The sequence below is a fragment of the Rhincodon typus genome, chromosome 8 (genome assembly GCF_021869965.1).
Source record: "Rhincodon typus isolate 14 chromosome 8, sRhiTyp1.1, whole genome shotgun sequence".
Taxonomy (NCBI): Eukaryota; Metazoa; Chordata; class Chondrichthyes; order Orectolobiformes; family Rhincodontidae; genus Rhincodon; species Rhincodon typus.
Genome location: NC_063339.1, coordinates 28079468 through 28097871, shown reverse-complemented (window position 1 = coordinate 28097871; position 18404 = coordinate 28079468). Strand labels below are relative to the sequence as shown.

General features: G+C 41.1%; 1 protein-coding gene across 2 annotated transcripts in view; it reads left to right on the top strand.

Annotated features, from left to right (window-relative positions):
• Nucleotides 1-18404, top strand: part of lrrc9 (leucine rich repeat containing 9) — a 182687-nt gene that overhangs the window by 100256 nt on the left and 64027 nt on the right. For both annotated transcript variants that reach the window (XM_048599971.1, XM_048599972.1), the window contains one exon: nucleotides 14595-14735. In XM_048599971.1, coding sequence (XP_048455928.1) covers nucleotides 14595-14735 — 141 coding nt within the window. The remainder of the gene's footprint in view (nucleotides 1-14594; nucleotides 14736-18404) is intronic.

Here is an 18404-nt window from a genome sequence, read left to right as displayed (position 1 = left end):
TTCTAATCATTGCGCCTTCAGACATAGGAAGCTGTATTTGGTAGTTCCCTCATTAGTGCAGAATGGTTGGGACGAGGCAAACTGCACCCCTTTGCACAACAGTCTACTGTTGTATTCTGAAAGTTATAGAGTGAAGGTGGTGTGGATTAGGAGCAGGAAAAGGGAGAGGAATGTGTTGGAGGGTGGGTGGAGGTAGATCAGGTCCGGCGTGGAAAAGAGAGAAATGTTGGTTCTGGAACTTGGTGCGGTATTAGGTACAAAAACAGAATTTGCTGGAAAAGCTTGGCAGGTCTGGCAGCAGCTGTGAAGAGAAATCAGTTAATGTTTCGCGTCCAGTGACCCTTCCTCAGAACTGGATACGATATTGGGTCCTTGGGGGAATAGGGGTGGTGTGAGGTCAGGGTCTGAGAGGGGTAGTTGGGGTGTGTGAGGTCAGTATTCGGTCAAATGAAAACTTAAGCAGGAGTTAGACTATGTATTTATAGTCTAACTTTGCTGAGTAACTATTCACTAATTTCATCAGAACACTTTGAACTTTATAATCAAAATGGATACTTGTGGAGAGATCCAAGCATAGTGGAATTACCCAAATTATTCTTCAATTTTCCAGGCAGTTCCTTCGAGTCAACTGCCATCAGGATTCTCCAATGTATGCTGGAATGATATTCTGGTCATCATAAAATCCAGGCCATTGTTTGGATTGGGATTGGTTGGGGGGACGTGTGTAAGGAGAGGGGGTGTGGCAGAGGGAGTGGTGGGGTTTGTTGCGTGGTATTCATAACCATGTTTGGTCAAAGAAGTAGATTTTAAAGAACAAAAACACCAGAAGCTGGTGAACTTTTTCTCAAGTCTTATTAGACTCAAAATGGTAACTTTGTTTCTCCCTCCACAGATGCTAACAGACCTGTTGAGTTTCTCCAGAACTTCTATTTTGTTTTTTGATCCTTAACATCTGCAGTGCTTTGCTTTTATTAAGTTTCAAGGAAGGTCTCAGAAGAGAAGAGTGAGGTAAACAGGGCTGAGGAATTCCAGAGCTTAGACACTAGACACCTCAGGAAGATTGAGGAGCTAAGTATGTGACGATACTGTCACTTTAAAAAGGTTGTTTTGTCCTGGGTTTTTTTTTTGAAGAGTGGTTGTAAAGGCAAAGGTATTGCACTGGCTACTGAAAACGGCTTAAATAAATAACTTAGGAGGCCTTTAGGTTTTTTTTTGAAACAGCTGTAATAATGGAAGGGGAATGACCAGTTGTCTCAGAGCAGGCTTTGTAGCTTTTGTTTTTGGCTTTAGCAGTCAGAAGCTGTTTGGGGTCCCATAAGACTTGGAGCTTCAGTGAATGATTCCTAACTGCTACTTTCTCTGAAATCCCTCTTGATGTCGTTTCCTCCTGGATTCAAAACTGCATGCGAGAATCTGTGTCTGAATTTACCTTTTTGACAAGGGGTGTGTTTATGGGATGTTACTATATTAGAACAGTTAATTAGTAATAAGTGCTGTATCTGTTATTTGGTTAAGTTTTCCAATAGTTATTCTAAATTCCTCTTTCTTTTGTTTGTATTTTCGTTATAGTGTGTAAACAAATTATGTTTTGCTTAATGTTGAGTAGCTTGAACAGTTGCATCACTCTAGAACATACATTTCACACCTACCTTTAAAATAAGAAAATGTAGGGGTCTAGGCTACCTTCTTAAAATATTTTGAGGAGGCCTGATTTGGGCCACAACAAGTATCAATTGTGGGAAGTTTCATGAAGAGTTATTCTTTGTGGATCTGGTGAGTCTACGCATGTAATTGTATAGTGCTCACCTCAGTTAATATGAACCATGCCTCCATGGTTTACTCTCATGCCAGTCAGCAGTGAAAGTGATCACCACTGCTAGGACCTTATAGGTTTCCTACTGCCAGCAACATATTTAACGTCCAAATGTGGACCTGTTCAAATACTGCAAGCCAGGAATTAGACTTCATAGTTTCAATGTGTGAAAAGCTGCACACGAGATGGCTGCTGAGGAAAGTTAGCACCCTGCTTTGCTGTTAGGGACTTCAAGGCCCTGGTGAACGGCTGATAGAGAGGAGGGCCAATATATTTATTCAAAATTGCCACAAGAAACCTCACCACTTAGACCCTGCCAGCTTGATCCAAATTTGCCACCTGAGTCAATGTAGTGTCCAAGGTCTGGAGAAATTCCCAGCAATGCTGCAAGTAATGTAATGATCTTCTGCACTCTTAAAGGTAAGTGCCACCACTTCTGCTCTCTTCTTCTCCTCGCTTACTCCGTCTCTACCACTGCACACAGGTCCCACCAAGGCTCTTGGCATCTTCCCTCAATCACTCTTACCCACCCTATCCCCAAGCTACATAACCTACTTGCCTGCTGCATTTCTTACTCACAAGGAATACATCATCACTTTCCCACACCAGCACAAATATTAACAGCAATGCTCTCCACTTTCACCTTACTCAATCCCTGCACTTATTTCAGGTAAAAAACAACCCACCATAGGGCAAGGAGGGCCAAGACAGGTGTGGAGTACTCAAAATTCATCTCTTTACCCCGTATGAGGACAGAATCCTAACCTAAATGGGAGAGGACATAAATACTCATGTGATGATGTTGAGACTGTCAGTTATCGGCACCTAAAATATAGAACAGTACAGCACAGGAACAGGTCCTTTGGCGAACATTTCTGTGCTGATCATGATGCCATTCTAAACTAATCCCATCTGTCTGCACATGGTCCATATACCTCTATTCCCTGCCTGTTCATGTGTCTGTCTAAATGCCTCTTAAACATTACTATGTATCTGCTTCTACCACCTCCCCTGGCAGTGCGTTACCCTCTGTGTAAAGAAACATTGCTTCGCACATCTCCTTTGAACCAATGTCTGTTGTGTTTAACATTTTCAGCCTGGAAAAAGACTCCAACTACCCATCTTATACATGTCTCCCATAATTTTATATGCTTCTATGAAGTCATCCCTTGGCATGCAACTCTTTTGCGAAAACTATCCAAGATTGTCCCACCTCTCCTTACAGCTACTACACACCAATCCAGGCAACATCCTGGCAAAGCTCTTTTGCACCCTCTCCAAAGGCTCCACATCCCTCCTCTAGTGTGGTGACTAGAATTGCATGCAATAATCCAAAAGTGGGTGACTGAAGTTTTATATAGCTGTAGCATGACTTTTACATGCCAACTTTTACACTTGATGCCCTGAACAATGAAGGCAAATCATACCATATGTCTTCTTTACCACATTATCCATTTATGTTGCCACTTTCAGGGAGCTATGAACTTGTGCCCTAAGATCCCTCTGTATATCAATGCTCTGAAGGAACCTGCCATTTACTGTATATTTTCCTTATGCACTTGACTCCCCAAAAGGTATCACCTTACATTTGTCCAGATTAAACTCGTCTAACCATTAAACTCCACCCAAATTTCCAATTGATCTGTGTCCTGCTGTATCCATTGAGAAACTTCCTAACTACCACAACTCTACCAATTTTCATGTTGTCTGCAAACTGACTAATCAGACCAACTATATTTTCATCCAAATAATTTTTACACATTCAAACAGCAGAGGTTCTAACACTGACCCTTGCTGAACACCATTGGTCACAGACCTCCATTCACAAAAACACCCCTCCATTCACAAAAACACCCCTCCACAACTACCTTCTGTCTTCTATGACCAAGAAAATCTTGTATCCAACTTACCTTCTCACTATGGATCCCATGTGACTTAATCTTCTGGAAAGCCTGACATGACAGACCTTGTCAAATGCTTTAATAACATCCATGTAAACAACATCCACTGCCATATCCTCATCAATCATCTTCGTCATTTCCTCAAATAAACTCAATCACATTTGTGAGGCAAGACATCCTCCGCACAAAGCCACATTGACTACTCTTAATAAATCCATTTTTATCTAAATGTAAGTAAATCCTGTCCCTAAGAGTCTTCTCCAATAATTTCTCTACCACTGATTTATGGCTCACCATAATAGTCTATAATTTCCTGGATTATCCCTGTTGGCCTTCTCAAATAAAAGCTATTCTCCAGTCTTCTGGAACTTTGCCTAAAGAGGATACAAAGTTCTTTGTCAAAGCCCCAGCAATCTCCTCCCTTGCCTCACTCGGTATACTCAGATTGATCCCATCAGGCCCTGTGGATTTATCTAACTTCATGTTTTTCAAGGCACCCAACACCACCACCTCCTTAATGGCAACGTACCCTAGAATATCAACAAACCCATCCTTAATCTTACCATCATCCATGTCCTCCTCATTGGTGAATACCAATTTGAAGTATTCATGAAAGACCTCACCCACCTTCTCTGGCTCCATGCATAAATACCCTCTTTGTCCTTGAGTGGACCTATCCTTTCCCTAACTACGCTCTTGCTCCTTATGTACATATCCTCCTTAATCCGACTTGTCAATGACCCCTTTTAGCCCTCCTATACCCTTGTTTAAGTTCTTTCCTGCTTCCTTCAGACAAGGGCCTTGTCTGATTTCAGTCATCTGAACCTCTCATATGTTTCCTTTGTTCTTTTTGACTAAACTTTTATTATCTGTTGTCATCCATGGCTCCCAAATCTTGCTGTCCTTGTATTTCAACCTTCGAGGAATATGATGGTCCTGAATTCTGATTAACTGACCTTTAAAAAACTCTGTGTTTGATGCAGATTTACCCTCAAACAGCTGCCCTCAATCTAATTTCTCCAGCTTGTGCCTAGTACTGTTGTAATTAGCCTTCTCCTTATTTAACACTTTCACCCAAGGCCCAGTATTATCCTTATCTTAATGACATAAGACTTGTTGTCATATTTTGCACTGTTTCCCATTGCCACCACTGTACTGTTAATGTGCCCAAGTTTCTGCTCCTTGCACTTCTATCACACATCGTTGTCATTCCTGTCTTCTGCAGGCATAAGCAGCATCCATGCGGCCTCTGCCATAAACAGACCAGCTCATTTGGACACCATAAGCTTTTTCACTCTGAGGAAGAAGCCACAGATCCCTCAGAAGATGCACCTTCATCTTCTGCAGCCTTTACACTCCATCACATATGTGAGCAACACCAATGGCTGGGTGACAGGGGAGTGAGAGATGTTGACCTCACTACAGACACCCCTTCCTCACAAGGAAACAGAACAGTGCCAATAGACATACTGCCAGAAGGGGAGCTAATATACAGTCCCCCCAAAGTGTCCTCTTAGGAGACTGCTAAATTGCCCAGTCCCTCCATTCTGATTGCATCCCTTAACCCTGCAGAATTTCAAACCAAGGACAGTGAGCCTATACCTGGGCTATCTAGCCAAAATTGCTCCACATTATCTGCCTAAAACTCCAAGGCCGACAAGGTCTGCTATAGACCAGGCTCCATCTATCCCAGCTGTAGACCTCAGGACTGTAACTAAATTCAGTGCGAAGGAAAGGAAAAAGAAAACTTTAAAAGGGCATTAGGTGTCACAGTGAAACGGTGTCACAGTAAATAGAACATCACATTTATAAATAATGTTCATTTTTCATCACCATCTGTGTGATTGACTGTCCTTTTTGCTGCAGCTACAAGCATCACACAATCTTATAAATCTCTCTAGAAGATCACTGTATCTTTCCATAGCACCCATCTTAGTATAAAATCTTGTCATTATTGAATGAGGCAGCATCAGATGGTGTGAAGGCTTCCGTGAGTTTGTAACTTTAATTTATGAAAAAGGAAAAGCAAAGAACAACAAACCACTAAACCACATTTGCAATTGAGATTAAACAGGGGATGCCTGCTTTTGCAATATCAACACATTTACAGTCAATGAATGTTGACTAATCATCCAATCTGGGGACCTGGGTTTGAATCTGCCATGGCAGATGGTGGAATTTGAATTCAATAAAAAATATCTGAAATTAAGAATGTACTGATGACCAGCAAGCAATTGTCAATTGTCAGAAAAGCTTATCTGGCTCACTAATGTCTTTCAAAGAAGGAAATCTGCCACCTTTACCTGGTCTGGCCTATATGTGATTCCTGACCCACAGCAATGCGGTTTACTCTCACCGTCCTTTGAAATGGCCTAGCAAGCCATTCAGTTGTATCAATTGCTACAAAGTCTCAACAAAGAAATGAAACTGGATGGACGACATGGCATTGACCTAGGCACGGGAAAAGACAACAGCAGAAGCAGCCCTGTCAACCCTTACTAATGTCTGGGGCTAGTGTCTCAAAGACTAGTCAAACAACAGTCGACATAGTTATACTCGTGGAATCATACCCAATAGACAATGTTCCAGATATCACCATCACGATCTCTGGATATGTTCTGTCACATCAGCAGGGACACAGTCAGGAGAGAGTTGTTCTCGGAATCCTCAACATTGACTCCAGACCCCAAGAAGTCTCATGGCTTTAGGTTAAACGTGCACAAGGAAACATCCTGCTGATTATACGTACTGTCCTCTCTCAGTTGTTGAATCAGTATCCCTCCATGTTGAAAAACATGTAGAAAAAGCACTGAGGCTGACAAGGGAATAAAATGTTTTCTGGGTGGGGACATTTCAATATCTACCACCAAGACTGGCTCCGCAGCCAGACTACTGATTCAGCTGGTTGTGTCCTAAAGGACATAGCTGCTAGATTCGCTCTCGGTGGTGAGGCATCCAACAAGAGGGAAAAGCATACTTGACCTTGTTTTTACAATCTGCCAGCTGCAAATTCATCTATCCATGATAGTATTGGTAACAGTGACCACTGTACAGTTCTTGTGGAGATGAAGTATCACCTTCACATTTAAAATACCCTCCATTGTGTTATGTGGCACTATCACCCTGCTAAATGGGTCAGATTTTGAACAGATCTAACAATCCAAGACTGGGCATCCATGAGGTGCTGTGGGCCATCAATAACAGTTGAATTGTACCTCAGCACAATCTGCAACCTCATGGCCCAGCATATTCCTCATTCAACCATTACCAGCAACCCAGGGGATCAGCCCTGTGTGGACAGTGCTGGAGGGTGTGCCAGGAGCAGCACCAGACATAGCTAAAAATGAGGTGTTAACCTGGTGAAGCAACCAAATAATCTCCTCTGCTAGTCCCAAGCATTACAGATACCAGTCTTCAGCCAATTCGTTTAACTCCACATGATATCAAGAAATGGTTGGAGGCACTGGATGCAGCAAAGGCTCTGGGCCCTTACAATATTCTGGCAATTGTAGTGAAGACTTGTACTCCAGAACTTGCTGCTCCCCCAGCCAAGTTTTTTCAGGACAGTTACAACATTGGCAATTACACAACAATGTGAAAATTTGCCCAGGTATGTCCTGTACATAAAAAGGAGGACAAATCCAACCCAGCCAATTACTATCCCGTCAGTCTAATCTCTATTATCAATAAAGTGATGGAAGGTGTCATCAATAGTGCTATCAAGCAGCACCTGCTTAGCAACAACTTGCTCAGTGATGTCCAGTTTGGGTTCTGCCAGGGCCAGTCAGCTCCTAACCTCATTACAACCTTGGTTCAAACATGGACAAAAGAGCTGAATTCAAGATCTGAAATGAGAATGATGCATTTGACCAAGTGTGGCATTAAAGAGCCCTAGCAAAACTGTAATCAATGGATATCAGGGGGCAAAGTCTCCACTGGTTGGATTCAAACCTGGCACATAGGAAGATGGTTGTGGTTGTCGGAAGCTACCCATCTCAACTCCAGGACGTTTCTGCAGGAAGGCCCAACCATCTTCAGCTGCTTCATCAATGACCTACCCTCCATCATTAGGTCAGAAGTAGGGATGTTCGCTAATGATTGCACAATGTTCAGCACCATTTGCGACACGTCAGATACTGAAGCAGTCCATCTTTAAATGCAACAAAATCTAGACAATATCCAGGCTTGGGCTGACTGTTCACAAGTAACATTCACAGCACACAAATGCCAGATAATGACCATCTCCATCACTGAATCCCATCAACAACTTGGGGGTTACCATTGACGAGACACTGAATTGGACTCACCACGTAAACACAGTGGCTACAAGAGCAGGTCAGAGGCTAGGAATACTGTGGCAAGTACTCACCTCCTGTCTTCCCAAAGCAAGTCCACCACTTGCAAGGTACAAGTCAGGAGTGCGTTGGGATACTCATCACTTGCCTGAATGGGTGCAAATCCAACCACACTCGAGAAGCTTGACCATCCAGGACAAAGTAATGTGATTGACTGGTATCACATCCACAAACACCCACTCCCTCGACCATCCACACTCAGTAGATATAAAGACAAAGTTGCTGGAAAAGCTCAGCAGCTTGTACAGCTCACCTGTTATACACGGCATTAAAGAGAATTGTCCAGCTCTTCTACAAAACTGGAATCATCGACATCCTCCTGAGATGGGCAAGCAGGGCCTCAGTTCAATATCTCATCCTGACCGCACCTCCAGTGCCTCCTCACTGCCCCTGATGCTGTTAACAGAGTATCAGCCTTGACTTTGTCATCTGGGCTCCTGTGATGAGCTTTGAATCTGGAAGTTTAGAACTCACAGTTAAATGTGTTACCAACTCAGCCGTGGCTGACACCCAGAAAACCACCTGCCAAATTGTCCTTAAATTAATCTTGGGATGAGAGATTTGTAGAAAAAAGATCAACATATTAAATCAAAAGTAGTAGGCCTGTGGTATTAATCCAGACACAAAGATAATGGTCTGGGGACCTGGCCTGTAGCCCTGCCATGGAAAATGGTGGGATTTGAATTCAATAAAATATCTGGAATTAAGTGTCTAATGACTGGCCATGCTAAATTGCCCTGCAGTGTCCAGGGATGTGAAGACTAGGTGGATTAGCCATGGTTAATGTGGGATTATGGGTATAAGGTGGGGGCTGAGTCTGGGTGGGACAATCTTCAGAGGGTCAGTGCAGACTTGATGGACCAAATAGCTTCTTTCCACACTGTGGTGACTCTACAATGACCACGAGTCCCTGGCTCCAGGCCTACCACAACCAGGGACTGCCGCCACAGTCTTGCTGATAACAAGGAATCTCTGCTCCAGGCCTATTGCAACCAGGGGTCCCTGGCTCTGCTGCTGCCACCACCTTGACGACACCTGGAGTCCCCGCTCCTGGCATACCATATTGCCGCTGCTTCTACTGCCTCGCTAAAGCCTGGACTTCCAGCTCTAGGCTTACCACAGCGAGGAGTCCCTGGCTCTGCTGCCAGGCCACTGCCTCACCAAGAGTCCTGCTCCAGCTGCCGCCCTCCATGATGTCACTTTCTCCACTGCCAACAGGAAGATGATGAAGAAAAAGAAGGAAGATAAAAAGGGTAAGGAAAGAAGGGAAGAAGCGGCCAGTCTGGGGTTGTTGGGCTCAGGACCCCAAATGCTGCCTACCTTGCCGGCATTGCCACCTTGGATCCATTCATCCTTCTTTTCACCAGCCTCGTACAACCTCAGCAATCTAAGCATTTCTTACGTCTTTAATGTGTTCAAACATTTTACACTTTGGACAATGCATCTGCAATTACCTTATCTTTTCCAACAATGTGAATAATCTTTATGTTAAATGGCTGAAATAAAAGACTCTCACATTGTGACTTTTAAAACTTTCAACGAATGTCAATGGATTATTGTGCATTTAAATTAATGTTTCACTGTTACCGTGCCAGACATAGACTTTGAAGTGCTGGAAAACTGATAACCCCAAATACTCCTTTTCTATGATAACGTCTTTGTTCTGACACTGGTTTAATTTCTTAGACAGGTACCCTGTCTGGCTTCTATATCCCTACCATCAATTGCATTTTGAACAGTCTAGAATAACGAGAGGTGGCCAATACTGGTTCATTTATCAGGCTTGCCTTCAGCTTCTTTAAGGCTGCTTCGCATTTTGCTGACCATACCAGTTTTGCTTGTTTCTTTAACAAATTTGTAAAAGGTACTGCTAATGTGCTGAAGTTATGCACATATTATCAGTAAAATCCACTCATTCTGAAATATTTTATGATTTCTTGATTAGTTTTAAGCACTTTTGAGCCTTGATTTTCTCTGTCCTTGGCATCACTTGATCTTGTTCTGTGATATGCCTGAGGTAAGTTAATTTTGGTTTTGCAAAATTCACTTTTGATTAAATTTATTTCTAAGCCAGCAACTGTAATTGCTTAAACAGGGGCTTTTACCTTGTCTAGAATGCTCTTTGCATACGTTATTCCATAACGACAATGCCTAAATAAACTACACAGTCACAGATCTCAGTTATGACTTGGTTCATAAGCATCTGGAATGTAACTGGGATATGCTTTAACCCAAATCACTTCACTCGACATTGGCATAACCCATTTGTTGTGACAAAAGTGGATATTTCCTTAGCCTTATTAATAACACTTGCCAGTACCCCTTCAATTGATCAACGTTAGAAAGGAAAGAGGCAATCAATAAAATCTTCTAACTATGGAATTGGGTATGAATCTGTTTTCGTGACCATATTTATTTTTCCATATGTCCAGAATCTAGTTGATCCATCTAGTTGAGGAACTAACACCACTGGTGAACTCTATTCCTTTGCGGACTCATTCTCAAAGGCTCCAATTAGTTCTGAGGGTTTCCCTCAACTTCCAACATTCTGAATGAATGTGTCTGACCTTGTTACAATGGAAACACCTTAACTTCCAATTTTCACCTCTATCCTCAGTACTTTCCATTCTGATCTGAGGTGAAACCTTAAGACTTTCTCAGCTATCCATTCTTTACCTCTACAAGGACCATGAATCCATTGTTAATTGTTGGAAAAACCCATCTGGTTCACTAATGTGCTAGAAGGAAGAAATCACCATCCTTACCTGGTCTGGCCTACATGTGATTCCAGACTGTCAGCAATGTGGCTCTTGTGAGGCCATTGGATTTTTTTTAAGTTGAAGCAATAGAAGCAGCCTGAAACAGTGGGGTCAAACTCCTCTGGAGCCAGGATCTTGAGTTTTAGTTTTCAGTAGCAGTTGCTGGGATCTTGAAGCTGGGTGTGGAAGCTGAAGTACACCTCTCCCTGCTTCTCTCTCTCTCTCTCGCTCTCTCTGAGTTTTCTCTTGATGTTTTCCCCTTGAACTGGAAAATTGCCTGTGAGACAATCTATTTTTCTGAATTTGCCTTTGTCAGGAGGTGTGTTTATGGGATGTTACTATATTGAAAGAGTTACTGTTTAGTAGTTAAATAATCTATTATTCTTTTAAGTTTTCCAATGGAGCTAATTGTTCCAATTTCTTCCTTCTTTTGTTGTATTTTAACTGTAGTATGTAAATACAGTGTGTTTTGCTTGACTGGTAGTTTGACCAATTAAATTGCATCCGCAACACAATGTCTGGCACTTGTCTTCAAATTAAGAAAAAGTTAGGGGCTAGGCTATCTTCGTCATATATTTTGAGGGAGTTTGGTCTGATTCCATAACACACACCTTATAGCACTGCCCCAACAAACACATACTGACAGACGAAATATTTATGCTTTGGATGAGTAAAAATGCAGTCTTGACAAAGTATGATAGGAAAAATAAGATGTTTTACTCTCAACTCCACTCCCAGCATTACTGAAAAATGGCAGCATTGGATATAAGATAATGGAATAAAAATATTACGTTTTAAAGTGTGACAGAAGCAGTTCCAGCTCCTTTGCAGTCGGTAATACCTTGGAATGTTTGTAAGTTGTGTAATGCAGGTGAAAATTTGCAGCTTACCTGACATTACTTCTGCTTCACTGTGGTTACTAGGATTAAGGCATAATGATGAATGACATGGTCAAGATTGCTTGTGAACAGGATTAATATTCAATATATTTGGTCACTGGTTCAGATGCAGAGTTCTGTGATTCTGAGCATCTTTAACCTGTGTAAGTGCCTGATTAATGTATTTGCCTCTTGAAGGGCCTCACATTGCTCACAAGTACAGCCTGCTCCCTCAGACAAAAAAACAAAACACTCATTGTCCATTCTGGGTGTGATGACAACCACTTTTCATTTCTATTGTGGATTTGCCACTCGGATGAGGATGGAAGACGACTGATAATGCTCCGTAGAATGAGTTGCTGTCAATCTAAAAGACAAATCAATCCTTCATATCCACTCCCTGTCAAGCCCATCAGACTTCAAACACTTCGCATTCCCACCCAACCCTTTTATTTAACTCATCATCCCCCCATTTTACTCTCCATCACGCGTCCCAGACCTGTAGGTTTGTGATACCAAGAATCGTTATGCATTGTTCCCAGTTGAAGCCAGGGTAGTGGTGAATATCAATGACACCCCCCTCACTCAGTACACTATGCTGTCTGTGCTCTATTGTCTCTTAATTTTGTATAGCGAGTTGCCCTTCACAATTATTGTCTTCTCTCAGTTCTAGCATGCTGCCTTGAAACTCAATGATGGACCTCTACAATTTCCCAATCACCGCTGCGTCCCCCTTAACGTTTAGCAAACAGACCCCCAGGACAAAATGTGGTCTTCCTTGCTGACCAACTTGAAAGACAGCCCTAATTGATGACTGGCCAGAATCCTGGCTGATTTCTGTGCAGCTCCCTGAATGAATCACTAGAAACTACTAGACTGTTTGCTGTAGACCCTCTTAACTGACATGAGCCATTCCCTGAAATGAAATTATACAGAACTCCTGATCTGAATGCCTTAAGCAAATGACTGGCCGCATTTAAGCCCTTAGATATTGGACGTTGACTTTGACAGTAACAGCGTCCCCTGACTGATGACACTTCCCCTTGACCTGACTAACAACTACGCCCCTTAGTGTTTAAGACAAGGCCAAATGGTGTAGATGTGGCATTGATGGAGAATAGTTCTAAGCAACAACACATCTGCTCCAACTGACCGGTGCTGGCAAACATGACAGGCTGCTTGGCTTTTGTCCATCCCAACAGAAATGCTGTGAGCATCCAAGTAGGCACAAAGCAAGTTAATGCAAAGAAAAGCTAAGAGCCTTGAGATGCACACTGTTCTGCATGAGATGGATGCCTGTCTCTGTCTACAAAGTAGTGTGGCAGTGGCATTGCAATATAAGGTGTCAGTGTATGCCAAAGTTCAATGTTGAAGAGCTGAGCTATTATAAGTGAGTTGGTGATGGTGCCATGATGATGTGGTGCTTTACTGATGCCAACCTCCAACAATTGAGAATACAGACTGTAGCTACCTGTGGAGTTTACCTTGAGCTGTTGGATGGCCAAAATGGATGGCTGCAGAAGATGCCTGAGAGCAGCAGCCACCAGGTAACTGCTTAAATAAAACCAAGAACTGTCGATGCTGGAGATCTGAAACAATCAAAAATGGAAATTATTGGAGAAACTTCACAGGTCTGGCAGCATCTGTGAAGAGGAAACTGAATTAGTGTTTTGAGTCGAATGACCCTTCTTCAGACCCTTCTCCAGATAATTGTTCTGATTTTCAAGTTGGAAATTGGCACCATCAATTTTCTCTCTGCTGCTTGGGAAAATAGCAACCTGCATTTGAATGAGTGAGACTCTGAAATAATCAGATGTTAATGGATGCATATAGGCTTCTTGCCACTTATTAGTCAGATTTTTGTCTAGTCATTGAAACTTTATGCAGAAAATTGAACCTTTTTTTTCTTTGATATTCAGAATCTGGATATTCAGAATTTTCCATTCTCCCTGTATTTTCCTGAAGGTCTCAACATTGCCCAGGTTGTTTAGGAAGTGGAAATGTTCTGTTTGTGATTACCAGTACTGGGGTAAAGAGAGTAGATGATGAACAAAAGATCAAAACTGGAGGGCATACCTAGAAGAGATGGATGCCTGTCTGAGGAACATACCTAGTTCTAAGGAAGGGTCACCAGACCTAAAACATTAACTGTTTTTTTCCTTCACAGATGCTGCCAAACCTGCTGAGCTTTTCCAGCAACTTTGTTTTTGATCAAAACTGGAGGAACGCCTAGACCCTGGTGTGTTGTCGGGACGGAGAAATGTTGCAGAAATCATAGAAAGGCAATACCACCAAAGGGTTTGAGCGTGAGGATCGGAATTTTAAAGTGGAGAGGGTGGGAGTTGAGAACCTTGTTTTAAAATCAGTTTTGATAAAAGGTTATGCCTTAAAATTTTATCTTTTTTCTGTCTCTGTCTAGCATGTGTTTCCAGCATTTTCTGTTCTTTTCTTGAGATGTCCACAGTCTGTAGTATTTTGCTTTACTAAACAAATGCAAGTTGTAGCTCAGTGAACACAGGAGTGATAGATGAGTGGGACTTGATATAAATTAATGATGAACAGCAGAGTTTGGGTATACCTAAATTTTATTAATTATGGAGAATATAAGGCCATCCAGGAGATGTTTGGAACAGTCAAGAGTTTTGCCTGCAAATGCACTGAAGGTTTTAAATGAGGGAAAAATCCATATAGATTATTTTTGTGATGTAAAGAATGTAATGTTTGAAGATCAGTTTGAAATAAAATAGGATATCAAGGTTGCCTTGGCAACCACCTAAGGGATGGAATAACATAAAATTTTAAACGTGTACAACACATTGATTGGAATTATCACAGTTAACGCAATTTTTAACCACTTAAGCTAAAAATACTTTTCTCTTCTCCACTAGGTTTCTATATTAGAACATTCGCGGACCGATGAAGAACGCCCTCGTTGCCTCAGTTTATTGAACTGTGCTCAGAATTTGACTCAGTTAAGCAAAAAGAAACCAAATCCATCTGTCAACCAAAACACCAACTGGTTTTCCACGGTTTGTAAAAATGTTTATAGGGTCACTCACTTTTGTGATCCCAGACCAAAGTGCAAACTTTATGATCTGATTAGGGACCAGTAACCTTTATTTTTAAAGTAGAAAAAAATGAAATTATTAAGAGAATACAGCTGCAAGATTCCATGGTTTTAACAACAATGATAATCTTCACTTTAAAAGTTAGAATAGTAATACTATCTGCAATACATGTGCAACTTATATCTAACACCCAGAATTAACAGGTGATAAACATAGATCATATTTTTGATCAAACACCCCACAGTGCACTTCAAATAGCAAATGCGCTCAAGTAAGATCTCACAGATTTTCTCAGCTACTCCCCCAGATATTGATGACATGATGGTCATCACATCACATTAGACTTCACAAGAAATCATAGTTCTTCACTTTTGCTGATCTGGTCTTGAGACTGCCTCTCAAAAGCCATTCCATCATGTTTTGCCACAATGACTTGCTCCTGTTCTAGTCAATCACTTCCCTCCTTAGTCCATAATTTCTTGGGCTATGAAAAATGCATTCCATCATTATTCACAGGCATAACTCCACTTTTTTGTTCACAGCCAGCTTCACCAAGCTAAAACCTGCCCTGAGTTTTCCCTGAGCTATAATCTTGCTCATATGCATCAAACAAGTACTGCTTGAAGCTTTTGCACTCCCATTGTCTCATCTGCACTTTCCTTAATACAATCCATCTGCCTTCACCTTTTCTCAGCTCTCCAGGGCTTCTGTTGGGTCCTGAGACGAACCCTTGTCTGCCTACAAGTTCTTAGAACCTCTTCCTGAGTTCATCATAACAGCACAATCTTCTTACTGCTCTTGACTCCTTCCCTGCAGGAAAGCTAAAAATCAGCACTCCTAGCATGGAGCCTGCCCTTGTCTACTTCTCCAGTTACTTGTTTCACAACTCCTTGACCTTTGAAAGATGTATAATATATAACGCATTAAAGCAATTAGTTAGTTTTGATTTCTGAATAGATGGTTCAAAGTTTTGGCTTAGAATAACCCAGAGTTTGGTTCAGATGATGGAACAGTTTGCCCTAGCAGGAGACTCAAGTCAGTCAGGGAAACCAGTCACCATAGCTGAAGTGATTTCATGTGGAATTTCCATGCTGAAAGAGCTTCTTTTGAAATCTTCAAGTTGCTCCATCTCAGAAACGTTGGACCATCAGAATTGTGAAAGACTTATGCTATCAGACTCTGAAAGAAATTGTTTAAAACAAAAGTTGTCAACAGTCCAAGAGAAAGAAACTGCAAATCATCAGTTCATTAAAGGCTTGAAAAGCTGAAATAGGAGTGATATTTCTCTGGGATTGATTCTCTGTAACAGAATGTGTTGAGAAACAAGTTGAAATTTTGTTTCGATGTTTGTGTTAAGATTTTTCTATTTTCTATAGTTTTTTTGTGTAATAAATGTGCTGTTGTTAAAAAACATCTGGAGGCCCACATGAATGTGTTTTAGAGACTAGCCACCATGACAATCAACTGCAAAAATCAAGCCAGGTTGCATTTTGGGATTAGATATGTCAAATATTACCATCAGCTGGGATCACAACACTGTCTCCATTCTTTTGAACTGCTTTTTTGTGACCACTCCAAATTGTCCTGAGTGACCTGTTAAAAATTTGCCCCACACCTACCGCAGGAAAAAGTTGAATGTTATCATTTAACCACTCTGGAATTCAGTGTGCTTTAAATGTTACATTTCAGACAAAACCATCTTCCGTGGTACAGTTATGCATATATGAAATGGGCACTAGAGTTGGAAAAAACAGCATCATTTAATGTAAGTTCCTGATAGTGTAGGGTTGTGTTGCAGAACAAGTCTTTCAACTTGGACTATCTTACAATACTTTAATAAACTTTTTAATCTATAATATTTATACACAAATCTGAGATCAACAAGGTAATACAGTAAGATACATAATACCATGTCAGGTTTCCCCATTTTAATTCAATCTGGTTTAATGGCAGTCATTTAATGAAGTTATTGTTTGCATTCTGTATCAGGAATTTTGTGTTAGTGTTTGACCAGGGTTCTGACAGAGGGGTTGCATGGCTGAATTGTTGCTATTTTCACTATTTTGGAGCAGCTTCTACAGTTATCTGATTTTTCTCTGTCTTGCTTACCGACCTTCTTGGTCGCTGACAAGAATAACAGGTCACACCAGGGATAACAAAAAAAGCAAAGCTAAAGACTCTGTATCTGAATGCTCATAGCAGATAGCACACATTGAACTGATTAAATATGGTCTGATATGGTTGCAGAATGACAAGAATTGGGTTCTGAATATTGAGAGGTATATGACATTCAAGGAAAGTAAGAAGCTAGGTCAAGGTGGAGCTGCAAATAAAGATGGTATTGGTGTTATAGTTAGAAAATTGGTTCAGGAGATCAGCACGTAGTATTTGTTTGGCTAGAGCTGAGAAATACTAGAGGAAAGACATCACTTGGAATGATCCACAGGCCTCTGAACAGTCACCATGATGTAGGAAGAAGTATACAAGAACACACATGCTCAATATTTGAGAAAGGGATGGTGAGAATTATGGATAATTTTATTCTGCATATAAACTAGAAATAAACAGTTAAAGTAGCTTTAATTAGGAATTTGTAGAATGCTTTTGTGATAGTTTCTTAGATCAGCATGTTCTGGAATTGACCGGAGAGGAAGCTATTCTAGACTTGGTAATGTGTAATGTGACAGGATTAATTAGCGGTCTCAGAGTGGCATCTGATCGTTTTTTTCATCATACAATGTTTGAATTTTATATTGGGTTTGAAAGGGAGAAATGTGGATCTAAGATGATATATTAAACTTAGATAAGAGCAATTATGTCAACATGAAAGCTGAGCGTATGAACTGGGATATTAGGCTCGGTGATCAATCAAGATGCAGTAACATACATCTAAGAACATATTTCTCAATGATCAGAAATAGTATATAAGGCGGAGGTGATGGCCTAGTGGTATTATTACTAGACTATTAATTGTGAGACCCAGGTAATGTCCCGGGAATTTGAGTTCAAATGTTCCATAGTAGATGGTGGAATTTGAATGTAATAAGTATCTGGAATTAGTAGTCTAATGATGACCATGAAACCATTGTCAGGAAAAACCCATCTGTTTCACTTATGTTCTTTAGTGAAGGAAATTATGAATCCTTACCTGGTCTGGCCTACATGTGACTCCAGACCCACAGCAATTTTGTTGACACTTAACTTAGGGATGGATAATAAATGCTGGCCTGGCCAGTGACCCACATCCTGTGATTGAATTTTTTTTTAATAAAGTACATTCCTACTATAAAGAAAAATTTAAAGGAGAAGACTTTTCATCCATGGTTAACTAAAGAGGTTAAGGAGACCATCAAACCTAAGAAAATAACAGTGCCAGGCCAGATGATTGGTTAGAAAACAAAAAAAAAGCAGACTGCTCATCAGGACAAATAAATTAGAGCATGGGGGAAGCTAGCTAGAAATGTTTCCATTGGTATCTAAAAATGAAAAGAGTAAGCAAAGTAGGTGAGATAACAAAGAGTAGAGCTGGATGAACACAGCAGGCCAAGCAGCATCATAGGAGCAGAAAGGCTGACGTTTCGGGCCTAGACCCTTCATCAGACCCTTCATCACCCTTTTTCTGATGAAGGG